The sequence below is a fragment of the Lolium rigidum genome, chromosome 5 (genome assembly GCF_022539505.1).
Source record: "Lolium rigidum isolate FL_2022 chromosome 5, APGP_CSIRO_Lrig_0.1, whole genome shotgun sequence".
NCBI classification, from domain to species: Eukaryota; Viridiplantae; Streptophyta; class Magnoliopsida; order Poales; family Poaceae; genus Lolium; species Lolium rigidum.
In genome coordinates, this window is record NC_061512.1 from 259,848,126 (window position 1) to 259,869,825 (window position 21,700).

Consider the following 21,700-nt stretch of genomic DNA (forward strand, 5'->3'; position numbering starts at 1 on the left):
TCGTACCTTCGCTGAAAGTCTACACGGCATCGACCTCTTCTTTGTCATCGACCATGGCTACACTTGCTTCACTTCGTTGGATTTCAGCGGCAAAAGAATGCGTGTCTTCAGATTCGTCTATACCGTCGCCCACGACTACTCGCTTTGCTCCATCCTGCTTTGCTACAACGTGAATGCCTTGTTCCCATAATGTCGCAAAAGAATGTCAACATCTTCAACTGGAACCCGCGCGGCCTCAACAATAAAGTTCGTCGAGATGCTGTCCGTGACCTTATCCGGGACACTCACGCTTCGATAGTGTGCCTGCAAGAAACTAAACTTGACCAAGTCGACGATGCGTTAATCTCCGCCACCCTCGGACCTAGCTTCACGGCTAACTACGCCTTCCTCCCTGCTATCGGCACGTCGGGAGGGATGATCCTCTCGGTTTCGGACGCTTTTTTCACCCTTTCGGACGTCCATGTCACCGCAAACACTCTATCAGCGTCGATCACCATGCTTAGTGAAGGAACCACGTGGTCCATCACATGTGTCTACGGGCCTCAGGGCGAGAGCGAAAAGCTGATGTTCCTTGAGGAGCTTAAGGACCTTAAGGCGATCATCCAGGATGCATGGCTACTTCTTGGCGACTTCAACCTCATCACGAAAGCATCTGATAAGAACAACCTCAACATCAATCGCCGGCTGATCGGAAAATTTAGGGCGGCGAGGATTTTCTTGTCTTGAAAGATATGCGGATGGACGGACGGCGCTTCACTTGGTCGAATGCTCAAGCGGACCCGGTGCTTACCAAGATTGATCATGTTTTCTGCACTGCTGAATGGGACACCCTCTTCCCGGATGCCTACCTCCAGGCCGTTACCTCCGCCTGCTCCGACCACGCGCCTCTTCGCTTCGGGGCTGCGTCGCGCCGGCAAGGAAGCACTCCTTCAAGTTCGAAGAATTTTGGCTTCGTCTGCGGGGGTTTAAAGAAACGGTTTCGAGGCCTGGAACAAGGATATTTTGGCCACCGAGCCCAATCCGTCGCGTCCACATCAAGCTTGCTCGCACGGCCAAGGCTGCGAAGCGATGGCAAAGACAATGCATCGGCGACCCGAGGATACAGATTTCCACCGCAAAAGAGATTATCCTGCGTCCGGACCAAGCGGAGGAGGCCAGGCCGCTCTCGCGAGGAGGAACGCGCCTTGCGGCGTCGGCTCAAATGTTCATACCTAGGCCTTCTTTCTATCCAGAAGATCAAGCTGCAACAGCGCTCTCACCTAACCTGGATCCGTCTTGGCGATGCAAACACGAAGTTTTTCCATGTGAGGGCCAATGGACGTAGAAGAAAGGTACACATTCAGTCCCTCGTTTCGGCCGGGGGCACTGCGATCACGAACAAAGACAAAGAAGAGCTGCTGCTGAACCACTTCAAAGGACACCTCGGGAAAAAAGCTCCCAGGCTACTTAGCCTTCATTGGGGGAGCCTGGGCTACACACCTCATGATCTCTCAGATTTGGATGCTGCTTTCAGCGAGACTGAGATTAAAGACGCGGTTTTCTCCTTACCCTCGGTAAAGGCGCCAGGTCCCGATGGCTTCATAGGTGCATTCTTCAAGAACTGTTGGGAGATCATTAAACAAGACATCATCGCAGCTATTATCCAGATGTCTCATCTCCGGGACGGATGCGCCAGCCTTGTGAATTCCGCTAACATCATCCTCATCCCGAAGAAATCTGAAGCTTTGGCGGTGGGTGATTACAGACCCATAAGTCTTATTCATAGCCTCTCCAAGATCTTCTCCAAGCTGCTGGCCAATCGCCTTGCGCCTTGTCTCCCGGACATTGTCTCCAAATGTCAGAGCGCCTTTGTGAAGAAGCGAAGCATCCACGATAACTTCCTGCACGTCCAGAACCTCATCAGGGAGCTACATTCTGCCAAGACCCCGAGCCTTTTCCTAAAGTTGGGTATCTCGAAGGCCTTTGACTCTGTGGGCTGGGCTTATCTCCTCGAGGTCCTTGCGGCTCTGGGTTTTGGCCAAATCTGGAGGGATTGGATATGCCTGTCCTTGGCTTCTGCCACGTCCAGGGTGCTTCTCAACGGCGAGCCTGGCACCCCCTTTTGGCACGCCCGTGGTCTTCGTCAGGGGGACCCGCTCTCCCCCATGCTCTTCATCCTGGCGATTGACCCCCTTCAGCGCATCCTCTCCCTTGCCACGCAATAGGGCATCCTGACTCCCATACGTTCTAGGACCACTACATGTCGGATCTCACTCTATGCTGACGACGCTGGGATCTTCGTGAACCCCCGCAAGGAAGAACTCAGAGCCGTCTCTTCCATCCTGGACTGTTTCGGAAAAGCTAGTGGGCTTGTCACCAACATGACGAAGATGGAGATCTTCCCGGTTCGATGTGACGATACTGACCTTGTCGACATCCTCGCCGACTTCCCGGCAAAGATTGCCAGCTTCCCTGGCAAGTACCTGGGTCTACCTCTCCACTTTCGACGCCTTCGGAAGGTAGATCTGCAGCCCCTCATTGACAAGATCGCTGGAAAGCTGCCGGGGTGGATTGGGAAGAACCTTGCGCGGCCTGGAAGGGTCATCCTCGCTAAAACAGTGCTCATGGCTACCGGTATCTACCACGCCACGGCCATTCCGCTGCCTAAATGGGCTCGGGACAGGATCAACAAGATTGCTAGGACCTTCGTTTGGGCGGGGGAGGAGGGCGAGCACGCGGCCCAGGGGAAAGCCCTCGTTAACTGGAAAACGGTGTGCAGATCGAAGACCCTTGGGGGCCTGGGAATGCCAGACATTGAGCGATCTGGACGCGCTCTGAGGCTGCGTTGGCCTTGGCTGCAATGGACCGACCCTGAGCGCACGTGGGCTGGATCGAAGCTTCCCTGTGACGATGCCGACATGGCGCTTTTCAGGGCTTCCACCAAGATCACCGTGGGAAATGGGAAGCTGACATCCTTCTGGCATGATAACTGGTGCGGGTGGGGCCCCCTTTCGCTTTGGGCGCCTGACCTCTTCAAGATTGCATCCCGCAAAAACCGCACGGTTGCCAAAGAGCTTAGCGACTACAATTGGATCCGCTCCGTCATCAACATTAGCACACCTACCCAGTTGGCACAATACTTGGAGCTTTGGGACATCATCCACACCATCACCCTTGTCCCTGAGCAAACGGACTCCATCTCCTGGACTCTCACTACCGAAGGGACGTACACGGCCAGCTCGCTACAATGCTCGGTTCTTCGGTGGACATGCCGGATTCGTCGCCAAGAAAATATGGGAAGCCCACGCCGAGCCGAAATGCAAACTTTTTGGCTGGCTTGCTCTTCATGGAAAGCTGCTCACTGCGGATATGCTCGCCATTAGGGGATGGCCCCATAATCCACTTTGCCCTCTTTGCCTCCGAGCTCCTGAGACTGCCGAACGTCTTTGCAAGGACTGCCCCTTCACCATGGCCATTTGGAATCGGATGAAGTTCTGGGACAACGATGACAGCACTGATATTCGCCATGAATACCACTCGATCTCGGAGTGGTGGGATGCAATGATCATCGGAAAGACTAACAAGGAGCGAGAAACGTATCGGCGGTCGGTTCCTCTATGTTCTTTGGAATGCTTGGAAGGAACGAAACCGGCGCATCTTCACCGCGCGCCGCCCTCACCTATCCGGGAGGTGGTTGATATCACGAGGGAAGACATTCTTCGGCGGGACCGTGCCATCAACGGCTTCGGGCCGGCTATCCCGGCCGAGCCGGACTAGTTTTTTCTTTTTGTCAGTTTTTCTAGGGTGGTTTTCTGGGGCATATTCCCACCATAATCTAAATATGCCCTTCTATGTACATATTGGTTTGTTTTTCCCTCTTGCTTAATGAAAAGGCAGTGCTCCTGCCGGTTGCTCCAAAAAAAAAAAAAAAACTTACCCTGTGGGACTTGGAGGCCATCATGTCTCTCCAAGATGTTAATCGTTGCATCATGGGCTTATCCTTCTCATCCTACTAGAACATACATGAACCTCATATCAAAATCAACAGCTACCAACACATCTTGGCTTGTGTAGTATTTCCTCTCCATGTATGCATGCGACATCTCGCTTCTTGGCACTCTTGTAGTTACATGAGTGTCATCAATCGCACCAATGCAATCCTGACATGAAAATTAGCAACTTGTGAGGGCTTGCTGAAGTAGAACAGATGTTATGCACAATGATGTTCGCTTGCTCACTTTGAAATATGGAAACCATCGGTAGCTGTCTTTGATCTTGGTGGGAGTGCGGGCATATGGCGTCTTGATCATATCTTCTATGAGCTTCCTAATAGCATACAAGACTTGCTTGAAATAGCGAGATATTGTTTCAGTGGATCTCCTCCCTGTGTTGTGAATTACTCAGAATCTCTGGTTATGTCCAAGAACATGAAGAGACATTGCCACTTGCTCTTTGATACGGTAGTGGATGCTATCTTTGAGCAAACCCTAGCCCTGAATGTGTTCACCAGGTTGTTAAAGGGACCCTTTTCATCCTCAGCAGCCTCTACATCGTTGTTGTTATAGGTGTAGTTCAGATTATTCATCCGCTTTTTGTCATGTTCGAACAGTGGACCATAGGTGAAAACCGATATGGCATTGCAACGAGTTGCTCGCTCTAACAGCACAAACATTTAGGCATGAATCACAGCTATGAGCGTAGTCGCGTGAATGCAAATCTTCTACTGTTCGTCATAATTTATTCGGTGTTGCATACAGAGAACGGAAAATTCAGCTAAGTAACGGAAAATTGGCTTAAGTTCTAATGGTTTCGGCCGGTAGAGGGTTAGAGGTGCTTACAACCTTGCTTGAAGGCGGCGCCATGGTACCGTCGGTGGAGATGACGGGAAAAGATGGTGCCCGACACCAAGCGAGGTCGCCGCCGCCGCAAATCTGCGAACCCCGCTTCCCAGGGGAGTCGGTGAGGCCGATCTGCCTAGTACGACCTGCTGGTGCCGCAGATCTTAAACGCCACCGCCGCCTTCGTTGTCCGAGAGGGAAAATGGGGAATGTTGTCTTCTCCAGCGGAGGTGACCCCCTATGTGGGCGGTGAGCCTACTTTCCGTGCCATATCGGCTGGCCAAATTTCCCCCTCCCTCCATCTCCCTCGACACCCATGTGCTCCCCCCGCGCGCTCAACTTCCCTCCTTTTGCACCCGCCAGTGCGTCCCAGCGACAACAGACCAATCGAGCATGCCTAGCGGGCCTGTCCCGACCCTGCTTTAAAGTTCATGCGAACCAATAACAAGGAACACGGTTGCCTTCCAATCTCACGATTTTTGCATCCCTGGAGCCAGGGTACGACTTTCCGAGCAACCAAACTCGTCCTAGATGCATGCGTTTGCCTAAATCCACTTGCCCAACAGAGGTCATTCTTTCTTTAGCATCTCACGTGGTCTCCAGTTCATTATTGTTTCCCCCATTTCGACTTTAAGTCAGTTGTAAAAAAAATATAGTATGTTTTCAAAGGTATATTCTTTAATTTAATTCCTGACGAAAATGGTAATACTTATTTAGGAGGATTCAATGTTTTGGTAATTAGGTCTCATTCAGTTGCTAAATTTTCCAGGGTCCCCTATTTATTTAGCTGAGTTTTTTGTTTAGTAGAAGTTTTTCTTTCATCTAATTCCAAGATGCTAACATGTGTAAAACTTATGTGGCATGCATACTCGAATGTATCACCCTTTGCTTTTCTCTTCAATTATACGAAAGCTCTGGCGTCGTTTTATATTTCACAAAATAGCAGCACAGATTAGTTATAGTTTCAAAGCAATGTGTTAACACACAAATATAGCTGTGTTACTGAAGCTCAGTGACTATATACGGACTCTGCAATAAACGGTTGAACTCCATATTTTTTATGACTAAAAAGATTGCAAATTTCATCACGAATCTTTGTTCCATTTCAAATCTACCAACCCCATATTTACATCTCCGATTGAACATAAATGGTATCTAGAACAAGATCCTAGCTAGCTGCCATTCTTCAGAAGTTAACAAACGCGTACATGCTGGCTAAGCACTACAGATGATGCCATCAGGCCACAATCAAAACGACACGGCCTCACAATGGAGCTCAGGAATGCCTTCACAACTTCCATGGAGGCATCTCTCCTGAGCAAGCACATGGCGTACTCCATGACTGCGGCGTCACATGGCAGCGTGATACGGCCATTGTCGCTGCCTGAGAATCCGAACTCCTCATGAGACATCCTCAGGAGCTCACTGAAGACCGCATTGCTGAGGTATGCCAATGGCACCTCGAACCGGACCCCATCGGCGGTGTACAATACGCAGTGTCCCTTCACCGGTACTGAGATTGTCGTGTGGCACTCCTCAGCGGCTCTTTTTGCCGTCGTAGTCTGGGTGATCCTCTTCCTCCCCATGGCCGCCATCCTCTGCCACTTCTTTGCCAATTGAGCAAGCTTCTTGGCATTGACCATGGTAGCTTCTCTTTCTTTGTTGGCACAAATTTCAGAAAAACTCTTGCCTCAGGTGGTAGTAAGTACTCAGCTAGGTTTTGTAGTGGTTGGCTTGTGAATGAAATGATGATGAGATGGTATGCTAAGCTGGTAGATTTATAGGCGGGGAGGGGGAGACGCATCATGCAGTGTAGGTGCAGCTGATCAATATCTCATGACAAGTTGGCAAGGGACGACAGAGGCATGAACTCAGAACATGTAATGCTGCAAGAGTGCATAGACAAGCAATTAATGCGATCTTGATTTGATTTGATTTTCCTGGGGCCATCAGTCTGCCACTTGTTGGAGACTATCGACTGATACTAGCAGTGTGATTTTGCAGCCTTGGACATTACAATTTTCTTCCATACTCACATGTTTCAAGTTGTGGCCAAAACAGAGGACCACCTGTAAATTGGGTCCATTTCTGCTTGTGATTGCCCAACGAGAAACCAATTGGTTATTTGGATGTTGATGATAACCTAATGATAAGAAGTATATAGAGTGGCCCCTGAGATGGAGATGTCATGTCTAACAGTTGTTCATGGATCCTTACGTGAGTCATGATATGCAATTGTTTATGCTCCTTACAGTCTACACTTTTCTACACATTCAGTTGGGAACTTGTGCTGGTCTAGCACATGATCTGTTTAGGTTTCCGTGTCTCGCATGGTGGCTTCTCCCTGTTGCATCTCATATCTATTAGGTACTCGAGTACTTGAGTACATGACCAGAACAAAACCTACTGTGATTTGTGAAGCCACCTTTGTTTCCTCTGAAAGTGGCACCTCGCATTTCCATGCTGAATCAGATGTGTGTTGTGTTTACTACTCAACTGCAATGCAATGCATTGTATTGTGCAACGTGATCTTCCAGTTATAGTTGATATTCTCATACATGACTTTGAATATAGATGATCCAGAAGAGGAAAAAACCTCTCTAAGGATGCTGCCGTTCTCTGTACAGAACTTGTATAGGGGAACATGCATGTTCTGTAGAGAGCTTTGAGGCTTGGTCAAGTGCATGCATTCACCTGTGACTTTTTGAGCGTGGCAATGCTATGAGCACGTAGCATGCAACCCAAACGGATGAACCATGGATGCATGCATCCCAGCTTGCACATCACTGGCTTGCAGCCATTGCCACACTGAGCGGTTCAGAGGAGGAGAAGCGGCATGTGGGCCACATGTTAATCTGTCACAACGTGCGTGATGATCCTAAGCAACTAAAACGATCAATGGGTAGCTCTGATGTAACACGCGTGCTATCATCAGCCATTAAGCAGGCCGGACAGTATGGCAACACACTCTGCTTTGATCTCTCCAGTCACCCCCGACAACAGGCAAATAGGTTGGCCCCAGAGAGATTGAATCAAAGATCACATCGATATCATGGCCTTACACTTGCAGTTAGCACGGTATGTTCAGATCTCAAGGCCATGTCCCTTGCCAACTTGTCACCCATGATAGCGTCGCCGCACCTAGACTGCATGTACTGCCCTCCTTTCTCCCCCCTCACCTATATATACATCCATCAGCTTAGAACCACAGCCTCCATCCACAACCAAACCACCACATCTACCTAGCCAGCTGAATACCTGACACACAAGACTCTGAACTCTCTGAACACCATGGTGAGTTCAAAGAGACTTGCTCAGATGGCCGAGAAGTGGCAGAGCGTGGCGGGCATGGGGAGGAAGAGGCTCACCCGGACAACGACAGCGAGAGCCGCTAACGAGTGCTGCGCAACGTCGCCATCGTCTTCGGTGGCAGTGAAGGGCCACTGCGTGGTGTACACTGCCGACGGAGCGCGCTTCGAGGTGCCGCTGGCATACCTTGGCACAGCGATCATCGGCGAGCTCCTGAGTATGTCCCACGATGAGTTCGGCTTCGCGAGCGACGGAAGGATCACCCTGCCGTGCGATGCGGCGGTGATGAAGTACGTCCTGTGCCTGCTTAGAAGGAACGCATCGGAAGAGGTTGAGAGGGCTCTCCTGAGCTCTGTGGTCAGGACTTGCCACCAGGATAGGAGCACGGAGGTATCCATGGGAGTTAGATCAGCTGTTTCTAGTTTCTGAAGTCCACAAAGAGACCTTTTAAGACTTCTTAAGCTCTTATCCATTATTTAGGATGATGTAAATATGTAGTTTCATATGGAGACAGAATATATTTTCTTTTTTCCACAGCAGAGTTGAGACTCCTGAACGCTGAGTTCTGTAGCAATGGATGTGATAAGTTAAGGTAAGGCTCAATTGCATAATGGTGTGAATCCATAATCATTTGAGTTCACGAAATATCACAGTATGCATGGTTCGGGAGTTGATCTCTATTTTCCCTCACGTATAATCAATTCTGTGAAATATATAAAAAAAGTACACCAAAGATTCGAAGAGGAACGTGGTACTGATTTGCCAAAATGACATGGAAGGAAGGCCAATTGGCCAAATCCAACTTCGCAGGAATGATTGGTATCTTAATCGCTCGCATCAAATCTTGTTCTAATCAGTCAAAACTTACTCTCTCTCATTTTTCACTTTTTTTAATAAATCATGTAAAAGAGTCCATGCTGAAACATGTAAGATAGTAGATCTCCACCTCTGCTCCTACATAAAAAAATGAAGATAAACATGGCCATTTCCAGTATCAACTGATGAATGTGGTCCCTCACTTGATAATAATCTTGTATCTAGGTGTTTGGGCAACTGAAGAGATTTAATCTGCTTTTTCATCAACACTCTGTCACAGACATGAGGTTAGACTAGATATCTTCATCCTAGGGGCCACTCTGCATATATCCTTTCACTGGGATATGATTAATCAATAACCCAAAATATCAGAAATGAACCATCATCAGTCAGCCATATGCCTCAGGTGAGTTATTCTCAAAAAGAAAAAAGAAAAAAGAAAAAAGAAAAAAGAAAAAAGAAAAGCAGGTGAGTATGGCAGCACAACGGATTGTCCAACAACACACAAGACACTGCTAGTACAGTTCCCAACAAGTGGCAAACTGATGGCCCCAGAGAGATCAAATCAAGATCACGTTGCTTGCCCTGCACTTGCAGCATTACATGTTCTGCGCTCATGGCCATGTCCCTTGCCAACTTGTCATGATAGCTGCACCTAAACTGAATGGTTCCCTTCTCATTCTCCCTCAGTCCCTCGCATATAAATCCATCAGGCTAGCACCACCATCCCCTCATCAGTTCATCCACAAAACACAAGCTAAAGCAGCACCACTACACCTAGCCAAGAAAGGAGTAGCGAAACAAACCATGGTTAGTCCCAAGAGACTTGCTCAGATGGCAAAGAAGTGGCAGAGGATTGCGGCCATGGGGAGGAAGAGGCTCACCCGGACAGCGGTAGCAGCGAAAGGAGCAGCCTACGATGAGCGCTGCACAGCATCATCGGTGGCGATGAAGGGCCACTTTGTGGTGTACACTGCCAATGGGGCACGGTTTGAGGTGCCGCTGGCGTACCTAGGCACGGTGGTCTTCGGCGAGTTCCTGAGGATGTCTCAGGAGGAGTTTGGCTTTGTGGGCAGCAAAGATGGGAGGATCACACTGCCCTGTGATTCCGCGGTCATGGAGTACGCCATCTCCTTGCTCCGGAAAGATGCCTCCACTGAGGTCGTGAAGGCGTTCATGAGCTCCATTGTGAGGCCATGCAGCTCTGATGGCTGTGTGGTGGCACCATATGTAGATCTTAACCAGCAAGTGGTTGTTTGTTAGCTTCTGAAGAACTGCCGCTGTATTGCTAGCTTTAGCCCTGTTTTGTTTGTAGCATGATGTGAATATACAGTTGCAAGTGGTAGAAATGGACACAGAAACAAAGATTATCTTGCAGTTTGCAACATGGTGATATTTTTAACAATAGAAAAGCACTAGCATGTAGACAAGGAATTAAGGATACATACCTTGTTGCACGAGGTACGAAATGTTTTGGAACTACAGACCATACAATACACCAACAGCTTATCATTTCATCTCTCTCTGATTCAAGAGACCAAGCTCATTTACACAGCCGTTTGCTTGAAGTAGCACTATCATGATGACGTATAGATGAGTCCGACAGCATACTAAGATGTGTGGAGGAATTCAATGGCATTAGCAATCGGCATCTGCCCTTTAACAACACTGGATGGACAATCAATTGAGATCACGAAGAAGACTCTTTGAAGTCTCATATTCTTTGATATTAGAATCCAGTCCTTACCCAAACTTGGTTGGACTACACATATTTTGCTCTTCTGGCTGTGTTTACATGCAACATGATGATATATAAATATGACCTCTACAGCATACCAAGATGGTCGGGTTGCTCCCTCAGTGAACGGATTCATAACTGCATAGAGGAGTTCGAATGGACGATCACTTGAAGCCGTGAAGAAGACTCTGAAAGACGCATCTTCTTGAGACCAGAATCTAAATCCGAACATGGTTGCACTACGCATATTCTCCGTTTTTCTCTCATGGCAGAAGCTTCTTCATGCCCTGGTTCCTCGCTTTCCATTGGGTCACCATTTTTGAACAACAAGAGTCTTGGCCTATTCGGGTGGTTCTTTGTTGCTTCTTCCCAATCTGTTCTTGTTTGGTCAGACACTGCAGGGTCAATTGTGACATCCTTAAGATGTCTCAGGTGTCTAATTTGGATGCCAGAAAGACCAACTAGACCGGGGCAGAGAAGTTGGAGTGAGACAAGGTTTGGAAGAGCTCCTGGTTCGATTACTGGCAGAGGTGAATCAAGACTTCGCACTACAAAACACAGACGCCGCAGGCTTGGGAATGCCCCTTTTCTCATTTCAAAATTCTCAAGCTGATTGGTTATCAGCTTGAGGTAAAGCAGGTTGCGCAAATTGATCAGAGAAGATAGAAGATTCCGTGTCAGAGTAGATGACGAAATAGACAGTTCAGTGAGGCATGCCAGCAAGGTAACAAATGGTGGTAACTGGAGTAGCTTGCCATGTAGCTTCAGTGACCTTATATCATATTTGGAACCTTCGGGGCATGGCTCAAAATCAAGCAAACTCAGGAAGTCTTCTGAACATTCTTCTGATTCAAGTGAAAGAGAACGAGAACCTACACTGTCCATGGGAACCTTGGTGAATTTCTGAATGGCCTCAGAAAGATCAGTGACATAGTTACTACCATTTGCAACTGGTTCACACCATATCTTGACCTTTCTCAGATTTTTCATATGACTCATAAGTTGCAGAAACCCTTGCCTCTCACTGATGACAAATCCAGCTAAGGTCTTCAGGTTACTCTTATTTCCAGAGAAGAACTTCATTACTTTGCTCATCTTGCTTGCACTCTTCAAATCATCTTTCTCAACTGTAAACTTTCCAAACAGATGGGCTAGGTGGGAAAGCATAATGGCCTCGACGGGCAATGTCTTTATCTTGGTTCTCCTTAAATCCAGGGTCTCTAAGCAATGCAGTCCTTCGACGCTGCTCGGAAGTTTCTCAATAGTGCCCCCAACACTTAAATATTTCAGATGCCATAGCTTGCCTATGTGTTTGAGGTGACTGTCTTCCAGATCACTGCATTCCTCCAGATCCAGGACTCTTAGCAGTTTGCACTTACGAACATAAGAAATAGCATCACCTGCTTTCCCAGAGACTGTCAGAGACCGAACACGAGACAAATCCTCGTCAGATGCCTCACTATTGGTCAAACTGCCACCATGGACAGAGAGGTGGCAAGCATTATTAACATATGCACAGGGTCTTGGATGGTCGTGAGAAGATGTCGCGATGAACCCCTGCGATACAGACTTGTACAGCACAAACTCGTGCATTATGCCATGAGTCTTGCATGTCTTGACTTGCTTATTGTTTCTTGTATCAATAGACTGGATGATATTCCGATCAATAAGCCTATTGAAAGTCTCATCTGCAATGTCCTCTTCGCTGCGAAGAGAATCGCTCCGTGCATATCCTTCAGCTAACCACCGCCTGATCAGAACTTTCCTCTTAAGGGGACGATTGTTTGGGAACACGCCTAGATATAGCAAGCAGGTCATCTCATACACAGACAAACTGTCATAGTTATGCATCAAAACCTTTCTTAGTTCTGTGAAGTTGTCATGCCCATGCTTATCTCTCAGATGAGAACCCAGGTTGCGGCATAGGTATGCGCACAGCTCCCCTGTAGGCTCAACTGAACTTTTAAGGAAATCGGAGACACTGACAAGAGCAAGTGGAAGACCACCACATTTCTGCAGCAGCTTCGTCGAACCCTGCTCCAGCTCAGGCGATCGTAACCCAAGAGCTATCTCCTTGGAGTCCTCTTCACCAAGTGTATTCAGTTGGTAAACATAGCCGTTGCCATGGCTGCAAATATTAGCTGTTGACTGAATGGTCGTTGTCAGTAGTATTCTGTTGCTTCTGCCATTGTCTTGAAAAATGGAATTTATAGCAGCCCATTGCTCCATCCCGATGTCATCAATGACAACCAAGTACCTAAACAATTAAATCAGGAGATGAAAAACAATTAGAAGACAAGTTGTTGAGATGCAATGCAACAGCAATACTCCATAAAATGAAGTTCAGAAATTTAGAAGAAATCTCGGAAAATGTGTCCCAAAGAATGGTCCGGCATGAAGGAGAAAGGCAGGATAATAGTGAGGATCATAGGCGCCGCCAGACACGCTGGGCGATCACACCACATTGCTACTCTCTCTATCTCCGGTGACCAAGCCGTTAGGAGCCTCCAAATCCACAACCATATCACCACACCTATCTGTGCCCAGTTTATTTTCAAGTGCATTATCTTGCTAGTTCATTTGATTTCTTTCGAACAGTGAAATTAATCCACAGATTCAGATTTCACTACTAGAAAGGATAATAAATAGTCCACATATTCAGATTTTTTACTAGAAAGGATAACAAATAACGTGGTGCCCGATAAAAGAGCACGAAAGGTGCACACCTGGTAACCTTGAAGTGTTCTGCGAGCAAGGCTTCAAGTTGTTGGCGATCAACACGGCTGAGCACATCACGTAGGATCTCATTGTCCCCGTCCCCATCCTTGGCTTCTTTGCAACGAAATTGCCAGAGTACATCGCGCAGGATCTCACTGACCCCATCGCCGTTGATCTCCCGCGAGCGGCCGGCAGCGACCCAGGCACGGGCGTGGAATTTCTCCGCGGCACGAGGGCTGTCGTAGACTGCCCTCGCGAGCGTGGTCTTCCCCAACCCGCCGAACCCCACGATGGAGATCACCCTCGTCTGCTCCGGCTCGCCCTCCACCTCGTCCAGCATCGAGAGGAGCTCCTCCACGGGCTTCCCGATGCCCACCGGGTTGCGGTTGCGGGCCACGCGACACGACCCCGAGGACGACGCCGCCGATTCTTGGCAGACGGTGGCAGGGATGGGGATGGGGATACCGACGACCCGCTCGTGCGCCAGCTTGAGGCGGGCCTTGAGCTTGTGGATCTCGTCGGAGAATCCTGAGCGGCTCTGGACCTTCTTGAGCTCGTGGACGACTGTCAGGACCCGGCGGGCGAGCGCCGACGGCCCGCCGCCGCTGGAGCGGGAGGGCCTGCAGGTGAGGCGGTGCACGATGCGGTCGATGCAGTCCTGGGCGTCGTGCGCCAGGCCGAGCATCTCCTCGCTGTACAGCCTGGCGACGGCCGTGCGGCGGTCGCCCCAGCCCAGGGCGTGGATGCGGTCGTCCATGGCGGCGGCGATCATGCGGAGGTCCTGCTGGATGGAGAGGGTCTCCTGCCTCAGGCCCTTCTGCTTGTTGTACTCCTTCTCCAGCACCTGGAACAGCCTCCCCATCACGCTCTTCAGGAAGGCGCTCGCCGCCGCAGACTCCATGGCCTGCCTCCTTCCACAGCAGGATCCGCTCTACACCACCGTTGACTGACCAACTACTGAGTCAAGAAGGGCACTCAGGGCATCTCCAGCCGGCGCGACGCAAACGGACGTGCGTCCGCTTTGACCGAGAATGGGTCTGGCATCACCTCCAGCAGCGCGACGTAAAGTGACTGGGTGTTCGCGGAGACGCAAACCTGGCTCAAATATGCGTCAGGTTTGCGTCTCCGCAAACACTCCGCGGTCGCGCCCGCGTCTGGCGGACGTTTTGTCTGTCCCGCCTGGCAGTGACCCAGCGTTGATGCGTCTTCTCCGCTAGTACTGGCGCCGAGACGTCGCTTCGGCAGTCTGCGGCCGCGTAAATGGCGATGCCTCGCATGGCGCACGGCCGTCGCCTACCTCTGCGCACGCAGTAATGGCGATGTCACGCGTGGCGCGGCCGTCACCCTGCCTCCGACCTATATAAACAGGGGCGCGAGCATCTCATCTCCTCCCCACTAAACCCTAGCCGCCGCTGCCGTAGCGCCGCTTCCGCTCAGCCCTAGCAGATCCACCATGAGCAACGCTGGACGCGGCCAGGCTGCCGCGCCTCCACCTCCCCCGGCCTCGAGCTCCGACGAGGAGTTCGACTCCGAAGACAGCACCGACCTCCTTCACCCGGTCAGGGACGCCGCGGCCCTGGCTGAAGCGGAGAAGGAAGCAGAGGAGGAGCGGGCGGCCCATGCGGCGGTCGACGCCGAGGCCGGAGACAGCGTAGGGCGGCGGCCGCCGCGGCCGCAGAGGACTCCGACTCGGAGATATCTTGGTCTTCCGATGACCCTGATGCGCCTACGCCGGAGGAGAGGGCGGCGGAGCAGAGGGCTATCGTCGAGTCCTTCGAGACGCTCAAGGACGACGCCGCGAACGCGAGGCTGGAGCACCACTTGCAAGAGGACGTGGCGGCGCACCGAGCCATAGCAGCGCACGGGAGGCGGCGGAGAAGTAGGCGATGGAGGAGCGACGCAACGATGGGGCCGGCCCGTCAGGAAGCAAGTAGTCTAGGCCTGTAGATCTACTTTGTATAGTTTTTATGCATTTTTATATGAACTACTTTCTATGTTTTTAACTGTGTTGCAATCCAAAAAATGGGTTGCCCCGGTGGGAGCACACCCAGACGCAAACGGATGCGTGGACAAAATATAACCGCGGGGCGACGCAAACGGACGCTCGCGACCACTTTTCGGCGTCCGAAATGCGTCGCTCCGTTGGAGATGACGTCAAACGTAAGAGCATCTCCAACCGTTGGGCTCCCCAGATCAAAATTCAGCGCTGGATTGGACGAAAGTTTGACCTGCGGAGGACCATTTTCCCTGCGGCGAGATGAATGAAAGTTTTTGACAAAACTAGGCTAATTGAGATAAAATTATGCGAAACTCATTCAAACTTAAGCAAAATTTAGTGATATTTAACATATATAGGCGAGGTCATATCGTATATAGGTCGAATTCGTAAATATATTTGAATTCGCCCAGATGCAAACATAAACTAAAACTAATAGCGGCCTTCTACATGCTGAAATGGCGGTAGAAGGCCGTGTAGTCGGCGCCGTCGTCGTCGTCGCTCGAGTTGCCGGCGTCCTCGCACAGCGGCGCCTCGTACCAGCGGCTAGAACCCTGGCTTGGGTCGCCGACGCGTGGCGGCATCGGCCGGTAGAGGTCATCGTCGCTGCTCTCCTCGAGCTTGATCAGCTCGACAGGCGTGGACGGGGCGTTCCTTGCCAAGGCCGGTGCGGTGGCGCGTTGCCGCGCGACAGCCAGGTCCAGCAGCCGTCGCTGTTGCTCCGCTTCCTGCCGCTCCCAGTCCCGCATGGACCACTCCAACGCGGCGTCGATTGGGAGGGTGTTGTCGGCGGGCACCAGGTCCTTCAGCGGTCAGGCGATCGCCTCCTCCACCGCGGCGTCCTCGGCGCGCTGGGCCTCCTCCTCGGCGAGCTGGTTCGCGGCGGCGGCCGCGGCGGCTTCCTTCTTCGATGACTTCCTCTTCCGCCCGTGCGATGGAGATGAGGAGGGTTGGTCACGGATGACGAGGGCGCTGCTGCTGCGCCCTCTGGTCGGCGGTGGCGATGCCGGCTCCTTGACGAAGCGCGGTGTCGTCGGAGACGCCGACTCCTTTTTCACGTAGCGCGTAGGCACCGACCCGTCGGACCTGGACGCGGACCGCGACCCAGGCAAGGAGGAGGACGGCGCCATCCTCCTCGGCGTCTAGGAACTACCGTGTCGGCGCGACATGATAGCCGCCTCCGGTGGCGGCATCCCCAGAACGGGGGAGTTCCCACCCTCGATGCGCGCGAGCACATTCGGGAGGGTGCGGCCAGGCGCGCTCCACCACCGGCGGCGTTGTTCCTAGCGGGAGGTGGAGGAGGGCCGTCTTAAGCGGCGAGTTCGCGCTCGTACCTGCGCCGTGATACGTCTCCGACGTATCGATAATTTCTTATGTTCCATGCCACATTATTGATGATATCTACATGTTTTATACATACTTTATGTCATATTTATGCGTTTTCCGGAACTAACCTATTGACGAGATGCCGAAGTGCCGGTTCTCGTTTTACTGCTGTTTTTTGGTTTCGAAATCCTAGTAAGGAAATATTCTCGGAATTGGACGAAATCAACGCCCGAGCATCTTAGAATCCCCGGGAGCTTCCAGAACACCGAGAGCCGCCGGAGAGGGGCGACGGGGGCCCACACATGGTGGCGGCGCGGCCTAGGAGGGCGCGCCGCCCTAGTGTCCGGTGGCCCCGGACCCCTTCGACGCCGCCCTTCCGCCTACTTAAGGTCTCCGTCGCGAAAACCCTATCACGTTCGACGAAACCGGAGAAAACCTTCCAGAGCCGCCGCCATCGCGAAGCCAAGATCTGGGGGACATGAGTCTCTGTTCCGGCACGCCGCCGGGACGGGGAAGTGCCCCCGGAAGGCTCCTCCATCGACACCACCGTCATCTTCATCAACGCTGCTATCTCCCATGAGGAGGGAGTAGTTCTCCATCGAGGCTCGGGGCATGTACCGGTAGCTATGTGGTTCATCTCTCTCCTATGTACTTCAATACAATAATCTCATGAGCTGCCTTACATGATTGAGATTCATATGATGATGCTTGTAATCTAGATGTCATTGTGCTAGTCAAGTGGGTTTTACTTGTGTGATCTTCGGAGACTCCTTGTCCCACGTGTGTAAAGGTGACAGTGTGTGCACCATGTGGGTCTCTTAGGCTATATTTCACAGAATACTTATTCACTATTATGAATGGCATAGTGAAGTGCTTATTTATATCCCTTTATGATTGCAATGTGTTTTGTATCACAATTTATTTGTGTGCTACTCTAGTGATGTTATTAAAGTAGTTTATTCCTCCTGCACGGTGTAATGGTGACGAGTGTGTGCATCGTGTAGTACTTGGCGTAGGCTATGATTGTGATCTCTTGTAGATTATGAAGTTAACTATTGCTATGATAGTATTGATGTGATCTATTCCTCCTTTCGTAGCGTGAAGGTGACGGTGTGCATGCTATGTTAGTACTTGGTTTGGTTATGTTGATCTGTCATGCACTCTAAGGTTATTTAAACATGAACATCGAATATTGTGGAGCTTGTTAACTCCGGCATTGAGGGTTCGTGTAATCCTACACGGTTAGTGGTGTTCATCATCCAACAAGAGGGTGTAGAGTCTAGCATCTATCTATTTATTCTGTTATGTGATCAATGTTGAGAGTGTCCACTAGTGAAAGTATGATCCCTAGGCCTTGTTCCTAAATATCGCTATCGGCTGCTTGTTTCTTGTTTCTCTGCATCTGTACTTCCTGCAATATTACCACCATCAACCACACGCCAGCCAAGCACTTTTACGGCGCCGTTACTCTTGCTTATATTTATTCATACCACATGTATTTCACTATCTCTTCTCCGAACTAGTGCACCTATTAGGTGTGTTGGGGACACAAGAGACTTCTTGCTTTGTGGTTGCAGGGTTGCATGAGAGGGATATCTTTGACCTCTTCCTCCCTGAGTTCGATAAACCTTGGGTGATCCACTTAAGGGAAACTTCTGTCATCGTTCTACAAACCTCTGCTCTTGGAGACCCAACACTCTGTCTACAAGAATAGAAGCACCCGTAGACATCAAGCACTTTTACGGCGCCGTTGCCGGGGAGGAAAGGTAAAAGGATCTCATACTCCGGTCCCGGGTAAAGTACTTTTACGGCGCCGTTGTGTGTGTGCTCGAAGCTATTTCCTTTAGATCCTGCAATTGCATCTTTTTGTTTCTTGTTTACACTAGTTTGGCATAATGGACAACAATGAGCTTCTTATTCTATTTCCTGATTTAAGACATGGATGGTTTGATGCGAAAATTAAAAAACCTATGGAACATATTAGTATGGACGCTTTGAACACCATTGTTGCTAATGATATGGAAAATTCTAAGCTTGGGGAAGCTGGTTTTGATGAGCATGATCTTTTTAGTCCACCAAGCATTGAGGAGGAAATTTACTTTGATGATACTTTGCCTCCTATATATGATGATTATAATGATAGTGGTCTTTTAGTACCGCCTGTTATGGAGGATAAATTTGATTATGATTACAATATGCCTCCTATATTTGATGATGAGAATAATAATGATAGCTACTTTGTTGAATTTGCTCCCACTATTACTAATAAAATTGATTATGCTTATGTGGAGAGTAATAATTTTATGCATGAGACTCATGATAAGAATGCTTTATGTGATAGTTATATTGTTGAGTTTGCTCATGTTGCTACTGAAAGTTATTATGAGAGAGGAAAATATAGTTGTAGAAATTTTCATGTTACTAAAATGCCTCTCTATGTGCTGAAATTTTTGAAGCTACACTTGTTCTATCTTCCTATGCTTGTTACTTTGCTCTTCATGAACTTGTTTATTTACAAGACTCCTATGCATAGGAAGCATGTTAGACTTAAATGTGTTTTTAATTTGCCTCTTGATGCTCTCTTTTGCTTCAAATACTATCTCTTGCGAGTGCATCATTAAAGCTATTGAGCCCATCTTAATGGCTATAAAGAAAGCACTTCTTGGGAGATAACCCATGTGTTTATTTTACTACAGTAATTTTGTTTTTTATTTTGAGTCTTGGAAGTTGTTACTACTGTAGCAACCTCTCCTTATCTTAGTTTTATTGCATTGTTGTGCGAAGTAAAGTCTTTGATAGTAAGGTTCATACTAGATTTGGATTACTGCGCAGAAGCAGATTTCTTGCTGTCACGAATCTGGGCCTAATTCTCTGTAGGTAACTCAGAACATTATGCCAATTTACGTGAGTGATCCTCAGATATGTACGCAACTTTCATTCAATTTGAGCATTTTCATCTGAGCAAGTCTGGTGCCTCAATAAAATTCGTCTTTACGGACAGTTCTGTTTTGATAGATTCTGCCTTTTATTTCGCATTGCCTCTTTCATTTGTGTTGGATGGATTTCTTTGTTCCATTACCTTCCAGTAGCTTTGAGCAATGTCCAGAAGTGTTAAGAATGATTGTGTCACCTCTGAACATGTGAATTTTTAATTATGCACTAACCCTCTAATGAGTTTGTTTCGAGTTTGGTGTGAAGGAAGTTTTCAAGGGTCAAGAGAGGAGGATGATATACTACGATCAAGAAGAGTGAAAAGTCTAAGCTTGGGGATGCCCCGGTGGTTCATCCCTGCATATTTCAAGAAGACTCAAGCATCTAAGCTTGGGGATGCCCAAGGCATCCCCTTCTTCATCGACAACATTATCAAGTTCCTCCCCTGAAACTATATTTTTATTCGGTCACATCTTATGTATTTTACTTGGAGCGTCTGTGTGCTTTTGTTTGTGTTTTTGTTTGAATAAATGCTTGTGTGGGAGAGAGACACGCTCCGCTGGTTCGTATGAACACATGTGTTCTTAGCTTTTAATGTTCATGGCGAAGGTTGAAGCTGCTTCGTTAATTGTTATATGGTTGGAAACGGGAAATGCTACATGTGGTAATTGATAAAATGTATTGGATAATTCGATACTTGGCAATTGTTGTGCTCATGTTTAAGCTCTTGCATCATATACTTTGCACCCATTAATGAATAAATACATAGAGCTTGCTAAAATTTGGTTTGCATAATTGGTCTCTCTAAGGTCTAGATAATTTCTAGTAAAGAGTTTGAACAACAAGGAAGACGGTGTAGAGTCTTATAATGTTTACAATATGTCTTTTATGTGAGATTTGCTGCACCGGTTCATCCTTGTGTTTGTTTCAAATAACTTTGCTAGCCTAAACCTTGTATCGAGAGGGAATACTTCTCATGCATCCAAAATCCTTGAGCCAACCACTATGCCATTTGTGTCCACCATACCTACCTACTACATGGTATTTCTCCGCCATTCCAAAGTAAATTGCTTGAGTGCTACCTTTAAATAATTCAAAATTTATCACCTCTGATTTGTGTCAATGTTTTATAGCTCATGAGGAAGTATGTGGTGTTTTATCTTTTGATCTTGTCATTTACTTCTGACAAACTTTCACAATGGACTAGTGGCTTCATCCGCTTATCCAATAATTTTGCAAAAAGAGCTGGCAATGGGGTTCCCAGCCCCGATTAATTAACTTGCATTAATAATTCTCTTCACATGTTTTGCTCGATTCATCGGTAAGCAACTTAATTTTGCAAATAGACACTCCTTCATGGTATGTGATTGTTGGAAGGCACCCGAGGATTCGGTTAGCCATGGCTTGTGTAAGCAAAAGGTTGGGAGGAGTGTCATCCATAAATAATGAAACTAAAGTACATGTGTAAACAAAAGAGAAGAGGGATGATCTACCTTGCTTGGTAGAGATAACGTCCTTCATGGGAGCCGCTCTTGAAAGTCTGGTTGATAAGGTAGTTAGAGTGCCCACTACCATTCGTTGACAACAACAAACACCTCTCAAAACTTTACTTTTATGCTCTCTTTATGTTTTCAAAAACCAAAGCTCTAGCACAAATATAGCAATCAATGCTTCCCTCTGCGAAGGGCCTTTCTTTTACTTTTATGTTGAGTCAGTTCACCTATCTCTCTCCACCTCAAGAAGCAAACACTTGTGTGAATTGTGCATTGATTCTTACATACTTGCATATTGCATTTGTTATATTACTCTATGTTGACAATTATCCATGAGATATACATGTTACAAGTTGAAAGCAACTCGCTGAAACTTAATCTTCCATTGTGTTGCTTCAATGCCTTTACTATGAATTTATTGCTTTATGAGTTAACTCTTATGCAAGACTTATTGATGCTTGTCTTGAAAGTACTATTCATGAAAAGTCTTTGCTATATGATTCATTTGTTTACTCATGTCATTTACCATTGTTTTGATCGCTGCATTCATTACATA

The 21,700-nt window shown here is 48.5% G+C and overlaps 4 protein-coding genes across 5 annotated transcripts; 2 read left to right on the forward strand and 2 right to left on the reverse strand.

Annotated features, from left to right (window-relative positions):
* Positions 1-5,956: 5,956 nt before the first annotated feature.
* Positions 5,957-6,492, reverse strand: LOC124651074 (auxin-responsive protein SAUR36-like). Its single transcript, XM_047190222.1, has one exon. It carries the CDS (start codon positions 6,458-6,460, stop codon positions 6,011-6,013), a length of 450 nt encoding a protein of 149 aa, XP_047046178.1. The 5' UTR covers positions 6,461-6,492; the 3' UTR covers positions 5,957-6,010.
* Positions 6,493-8,108: 1,616 nt separating this feature from the next.
* LOC124657536 (auxin-responsive protein SAUR36-like) lies at positions 8,109-8,555 on the forward strand. Its single transcript, XM_047196073.1, has one exon. It carries the CDS (start codon positions 8,109-8,111, stop codon positions 8,553-8,555), a length of 447 nt encoding a protein of 148 aa, XP_047052029.1.
* A 675-nt stretch (positions 8,556-9,230) lies between these two features.
* On the reverse strand, positions 9,231-14,355 carry LOC124654719 (disease resistance protein RGA4-like). 2 transcript variants are annotated; one of them, XM_047193717.1, is made up of 4 exons: positions 13,407-14,355; positions 10,391-12,937; positions 9,827-10,242; positions 9,231-9,713 (listed from the first exon to the last, which is right to left on the reverse strand). In XM_047193717.1, the coding sequence occupies exons 1-2, from the start codon at positions 14,297-14,299 to the stop codon at positions 10,813-10,815; spliced, it is 3,018 nt and encodes a 1,005-aa protein (XP_047049673.1). In that variant the 5' UTR covers positions 14,300-14,355; the 3' UTR covers positions 9,231-9,713; positions 9,827-10,242; positions 10,391-10,812. The 2 variants fall into 2 exon arrangements, with proteins under 2 accessions (XP_047049673.1, XP_047049672.1); XM_047193716.1 differs by having other exon boundaries at positions 9,231-9,719.
* LOC124654720 (auxin-responsive protein SAUR36-like) lies at positions 9,693-10,433 on the forward strand. The gene has a single exon (XM_047193718.1). It carries the CDS (start codon positions 9,750-9,752, stop codon positions 10,203-10,205), a length of 456 nt encoding a protein of 151 aa, XP_047049674.1. The 5' UTR covers positions 9,693-9,749; the 3' UTR covers positions 10,206-10,433.
* Positions 14,356-21,700: the final 7,345 nt, after the last annotated feature.

What these genes read in the sequence shown, in the direction of transcription:
- LOC124654719 (XM_047193717.1), bottom strand. Translation starts at nt 14,299, where the DNA reads ATGGAGTCTGCGGCGGCGAGCGCCTTCCTGAAGAGCGTGATGGGGAGG. An exon ending in GAACACTTCAAGGTTACCAG is followed by an intron (nt 12,938 to 13,406) that starts GTGTGCACCTTT and finishes TTAATTGTTTAG; the next exon opens with GTACTTGGTTGTCATTGATG.
- LOC124654720 (XM_047193718.1), top strand. Translation starts at nt 9,750, where the DNA reads ATGGTTAGTCCCAAGAGACTTGCTCAGATGGCAAAGAAGTGGCAGAGG.
- LOC124651074 (XM_047190222.1), bottom strand. Translation starts at nt 6,460, where the DNA reads ATGGTCAATGCCAAGAAGCTTGCTCAATTGGCAAAGAAGTGGCAGAGG.
- LOC124657536 (XM_047196073.1), top strand. Translation starts at nt 8,109, where the DNA reads ATGGTGAGTTCAAAGAGACTTGCTCAGATGGCCGAGAAGTGGCAGAGC.